Source organism: Camelina sativa, chromosome 14, assembly GCF_030686135.1.
Source record: "Camelina sativa cultivar CO46 ecotype springtype chromosome 14, ASM3068613v1".
Classification (NCBI taxonomy): Eukaryota; Viridiplantae; Streptophyta; class Magnoliopsida; order Brassicales; family Brassicaceae; genus Camelina; species Camelina sativa.
Genome location: NC_141893.1, coordinates 25,217,766 through 25,223,613, shown reverse-complemented (window position 1 = coordinate 25,223,613; position 5,848 = coordinate 25,217,766). Strand labels below are relative to the sequence as shown.

Here is a 5,848-nt window from a genome sequence, read left to right as displayed (position 1 = left end):
CAATCTATAAAATATTCAAGCTTTAATAATATTATTCTTTAAATATAATATCTATTGAATTAAAAAATGTATTGAGTAACGGGTAAAAATTTGAATATTTAAATTCAAATTTAAAATTATGTCTTGTAATGACATTCAAATCATGATGTAGAATATACATTATTGAAATAACTTCATATATATAACCTAATACAACATATTAAAATTTTATTTTAAAATATAAAATATACAAAATTTTGTATAAAATAAAATTTAACCAGTGTTGTAGTACGGGTAATTATCTAGAATCATTAACAATATAAAACTTACAAAATATATGTATTTTTTTAAGTCATCATATTTAGTATATGATTTTATTCCATAATATTTTATCCAAAAAAACTTTTAAAAACAATCACATAAATTATATTTTATAAAAAATTATAATATAAATAAAATAAATTTTAATCTGTGCTCTAACAAAGATCTTAATCTAGTAATAAAAAAGATACTGACAATTTTAATTGCTTAGCCAAATTATTGCAGTAAATATAAATATTTTATATCACACGTAACTTCGTGAAGAAGAAGTGTTTTGCCTATAAATATACATGTGCACTAGGCAGAGAAACAAAGAGCAGAAGTTAAAAACACAGAGAGAGACCTCTGATACACAAAAAGCAAGAGAGGGAGAGAAATGGCGGGCGGTAAGTGGCGGTTCCTAGAAGTAGCAGTAGCACTAATGGCGTTGCAGTGGTGGTGGAGTTACAATGGTAACTTAGCTGAAGGGTTTCCAGAAGAAGATCTTGTGACAAAGCTGCCTGGACAACCTGAAGTGGCATTCAGACAATTCGCTGGTTACGTCGATATCGATGTCAAAGCTGGTCGGAGCCTCTTCTATTACTTTGTCGAAGCCGAGAAGCAACCACACACTAAGCCTTTAACCCTTTGGCTAAATGGAGGTTTGTTTTACTGACACTGGTTCTTCTTGTTTCTCAACTTTGTAGATTTTCATTGAAATTGGGTATTTAGACAATAGGATTTGGTTGTCGAAATTAAATTTAAGAAATGTTTATAATTTTATATGATTACCGTTTGTTATCTTTTTTTTTTTTTGTATATATTGATTTTATAGAATTTAAAACCGAATAAAGTTTACATGTAATTTTGTTTTATTTCCATTCAACTTGAATTTTTATTTCAATTTGGTTTGGTTTAAATAAAAATTAACAAAATTTGAAAATATAAAACTGATTTATCAATATATTTATGTGAATGACTACTATCTATCTTCTAGGGGAATTTGCTTTGATTGGTTACATAGTTTTAAACTTTTAATTTCAATATTTCTGGCTTTAAATTTACAAAATTATTCAGTTTCTTAACTATTTTTTGGTCGAAATGTAGGACCAGGCTGTTCTTCCATTGGAGGAGGAGCTTTCACAGAGTTGGGTCCATTTTACCCTACTGGAAATGGTCGCGGTCTCCGTAGAAATCCCAAATCTTGGAACAAAGGTCTCTCCCCCTCTCTTCTAGTTTCTTTCATTAACAAATGAGAAAGTTTGTGATGTTAACTTAACTACTATATATGATGTAGCCTCAAATCTGTTGTTTGTGGATTCACCGGCTGGAGTAGGATGGTCTTATTCGAACACAACTTCTGATTACACCACGGGCGATGAAACCACTGGTATTATATATAATCTTTCTAATGATGAAATCATCTTTTGCCATTAACAAGGTTTTCAAAAAAAAAAAAAAAAAAAAAAAAAAAAAAAAAAAACTAATTCTCGAATGATGTGTTTTAAATTATAGCCAAGGATATGCTGGTGTTCATGTTAAGATGGTTAGAGAAATTTCCACAATTCAAGACTCGAAACCTCTTTCTGGCCGGCGAAAGCTATGCAGGACACTATATACCTCAACTAGCTGATGTGATACTCGAATACAACACTAGACGCTCAAGTAGATTCAAGTTCAAGCTCAAAGGCATTGCAGTAAGCAATAAGAATTATATAACTTTTTTTCTTTCAAATCTCTGTTTTGCTAGCTCTGTTTTCGATTGATTCCTTTGTTTTTTATTCAGATAGGGAATCCGCTTTTGAAGCTTGACCGGGATGTTCCAGCAATATACGAGTTCTTCTGGTCACATGGGATGATCTCTGATGAACTTGGACTCACTATCATGAACCAATGTGACTTTGAAGATTACTCTTTCTCAAGTACACACAACATAAGCAAATCCTGCGAAGCCGCAATGAATGAAGCTGGAACCATCATCACTCAATATGTCAATTACTACGACATCCTCCTCGATATCTGCTACCCGTCCCTCGTTGAGCAAGAGCTCAGGCTAAAGAAAATGGTAAGAAAGAAAAAACGAGTCTACCCCAAGACTTATACTATTTGGTTGCATTTACATAGAATTATATAGTACATTTTAATTTAAAAAACCCCCAAAATATAAGTATTTGGACAAAATAATATTTTCTTATTAACACTAGACGCAAATGTAAAAAAGTAACTATATTTGCGTTTGACTTTACACTGCAAAAATATTTTATGAATAAATTAAAAAACTCTTTTAATATAGAAACGAAAATATAAGAATATGTTGACAAAAAAAACGCTTTGAATATGGTGTTTAGGGTACAAAGATGAGTTTTGGGGTGGACGTGTGCATGAGCTATGAAGAGCAATTGTACTTAATTCTTCCTGAGGTTCAAAAGGCTCTCCATGCTAACCGAACTCAACTGCCATATGAATGGTCTATGTGCAGCAGGTATATATAACTTGAACTTGAACCATCTTATATCTCATTTAATATCTAACTCTAAGTTTGTGTCACATCCTCACAGCCTCTTGAACTACAATTACAATGACGGGAACACCAACATACTTCCAATTCTTAAGAGAATCGTTAAGAGCAAAGTCCCTGTTTGGGTCTTCAGGTAAATTGAATTCCCTTCTTTTAGCCCCTTTTCTATTCTTTTACTTTCGTAATATGGTGGTAGACACGTACAAAGTTATTTTTTCAAATTTATAAAATACAGTGGGGATGAAGATTCTGTAATTCCACTTTTGGGTTCGAGGACTCTTGTAAGAGAACTTGCAGATGATCTCTACTTGAACACCACAGTTCCCTATGCAGCTTGGTTCCACAAAGGACAGGTTTGTTCCACAAAAAAACTTAAGTATGCTCTGCCCTTGGTTTTTGAGCATCTAGCTTCTTCTTTTTTTCGCTTGGTTTGATTTCTTTGGCATTGATTTAGGTTTTTAGAAGATAGGTTTGCTTCCATTGGTTCGGATTTTTCTTATAAAATATGGAGAAAAGAAACTAAATACGTAAATTAAATTAAGTCACATGTTTTAGGTATACTCAAAGAATGTGTTTATGGTCTACATTTTAGTTGATTTTCACTTTTAATTAACTTGTTCAGTTCGGTTGTTCTATATTTGGTTTTGGTTTTAGTTTTGGCTTCGCTAATGTAATGTTTAAAAAATTACTAACGTTCTTTTTATAAAATATTCTGGTAAGGTTTCAATTTTAAAATTTGTAGTTCATTTGGTTTTGTACTTAATTTTTCTACACCTAATTGTAAACTTATTGACGTGAGGTAGGTCGGTGGATGGGTGATAGAGTATGGGAATCTACTGACATTCGCAACGGTGAGAGGAGCAGCTCATATGGTACCGTACGCACAACCCTCAAGAGCTTTACATTTGTTCACAAGCTTTGTGCTTGGCCGGAGACTGCCACACAAATCGCCTCCTGCTCTTCATGGATAAATTAATGAGAAAGAGTTCCCTCTCTTTCTTTTTTTCGTTGGTCAAATTGGTGGTTTAATTAATTCTACGGGGAATGTAGTGGAGAATATTGTTTTTTTCTTTTTTTTTTCTTTTTTTTTTTTGTGTTCTTATCTTTTTTCTTCTGTTTTCTTTAGATATCAGTTTCTTTGTTTCCGTTGAAAGCAATTCTTGAATACCATTATGATATACATGGTGTAATGTCATAAGTATTTTACAAGATAAACACTATAGACTTCACAATTACCTAGGTTTGAAAAACCAACGTTGGAAGTTGAAACTATAGAAGGATCTGGAACACCTTGAATATATTTGCGAAATTTTACTAAGATATTTTCTCACAAAAGAAAAAGAATATATTACTAAGATTTATACTACTTATATTAGCATTATTGAGAAGTAGCTTCTCATGAAGTTTTGCAAATGTTGGAAGAGTGTCTCTGCCTTGAACATGATCAGTCAGCGACTTGTAGTCTTATGATATACATTACCTACCAAGATAAATTCAACTTCAGATCAATGACCTTGCCAAGTAAAGCGAGTTGTTCAAAATGAACTGTAAGAGCATCTTTATTGGAGAGTGCTTTATGAGTTGCTCTCCTATTTATTGCCAAAATAAAAAATAAAAAACCCATAATATTCTCTAATAATCCGCGAATCATTTCTTCAGGAAGGAGCTGGAGCAACCTCGCATACGTGTCAGGTTTAGATTGGTTATAGGGTAAATATATAAAAAAAAATCATTTTTTTTTCTTTCCCGACCCTTTCTCTCTTTTCTCTGTCGATGTTAACCGCGATGGATTCTTCTTTTCTCAATTCATACTCTCGATCTCTAGATTGGGATCTCCGATTGGTTTAATTATGGCGTTTCTTTAACAAATCTCCGGGTTTTGGAGTTCTCGAACTCTCCTCCGTCTATTCTGACCGGATTGCCGTTCCGGAGCGGAAAAGGAGAGATCGCCTACTTTGGCTCTAGGAAAAAGGTCTGATTCAATAGACGAAGACTCTTTCTCAAAGTCGTAGCGGTGTCGTTGAAACGACCCGACCCGTTTTTTTTTTTAAATAATAAATAATAATAATAATAAACTACAACTAGTGGTCCCATATCCACTAGCCACCTAACCACAAGCACAACCAACAGCGGAAATAACAGATACCAATATCCAAACAATAATCCAATAACTAATAGCCAATAATTAAATATAACAATACTCCAATATCAAACAACAGGAAACAAGGAACCAACAACCTAGCCAGCTCTAAAGACCCAACTCTAGCAACCTAGCAATGCCAGACAACATCCAGTCGAGTCCCTAGAACATCCTCCTCTTCATTGCCTTGATTCCACGATCACACTTTGCCTTTACCTGCATCACAAACACAAATTGCAATGCATGAGTATTTTATAAACACTAAGTAAGGAAATCCTCCCATCTACTGGGCTATACACACAAGCAATAGAGATACTCTAACCATCAAACAACAATCAACAAACAAACCAGGCTCTACATCGACCGACGCAAGGCTTGCATCGACCGACACCAACAGGGACAAGCATCGACCGACACAAGGTATGCATCGATCGACACATGCTCGACATCATGCGGAAACCCTAATTGCATCGACCGATGCTTCTACTTGGCATCGACCGATGCTCCTAGTGCATCGACTGACGCAAATGCCGAGCATCGTTTTTCCCCGAAGCTTCTCGCCGGATCTCCGTTCCTGCAAACACAAGAATCGATCCCAAGCCACAAAAAACTTCCTAACGCCTCATACAACATACTAGCAAACCTAACATCACAGAAACAAACAGATCAGAGTAATCTCCAGCTTAGATAAGCCATGGTCATGCACTTACCTTTGCCAAGAAGTTTCTGAACCTCACTCAAGCAAGAAAACACTTCTAGAAGCCTCCTACAACGTCCTAAGCCTCAGATCTCACCAGAAAAAGCCACCAATTCACAGAAATCTCCACGAACACCAAGAACACTCTTTTTCTATTTTGTTTCTCTCAGAAGCGGCCAAAAACGACTAATGAGACAAAAGAAACGATATAAGG

At 34.6% G+C, this 5,848-nt stretch overlaps 1 protein-coding gene across 1 annotated transcript; it reads left to right on the top strand.

The window, feature by feature from the left end:
- Window positions 1-606: 606 nt before the first annotated feature.
- LOC104743855 (serine carboxypeptidase-like 44) lies at window positions 607-4,012 on the top strand. Its single transcript, XM_087483226.1, has 9 exons — window positions 607-941; window positions 1,387-1,494; window positions 1,577-1,669; window positions 1,795-1,976; window positions 2,066-2,344; window positions 2,628-2,761; window positions 2,838-2,930; window positions 3,033-3,150; window positions 3,601-4,012. The coding sequence occupies exons 1-9, from the start codon at window positions 677-679 to the stop codon at window positions 3,766-3,768; spliced, it is 1,440 nt and encodes a 479-aa protein (XP_087339352.1). The 5' UTR covers window positions 607-676; the 3' UTR covers window positions 3,769-4,012.
- Window positions 4,013-5,848: the final 1,836 nt, after the last annotated feature.

Coding starts and splice junctions, on each gene's coding strand:
- LOC104743855 (XM_087483226.1), top strand. CDS start 677: ATGGCGGGCGGTAAGTGGCGGTTCCTAGAAGTAGCAGTAGCACTAATG. Junction 1,977..2,065: donor TCAAGCTCAAAGGCATTGCA/GTAAGCAATAAG, acceptor TTTTTTATTCAG/ATAGGGAATCCGCTTTTGAA. Junction 2,345..2,627: donor AGCTCAGGCTAAAGAAAATG/GTAAGAAAGAAA, acceptor TATGGTGTTTAG/GGTACAAAGATGAGTTTTGG.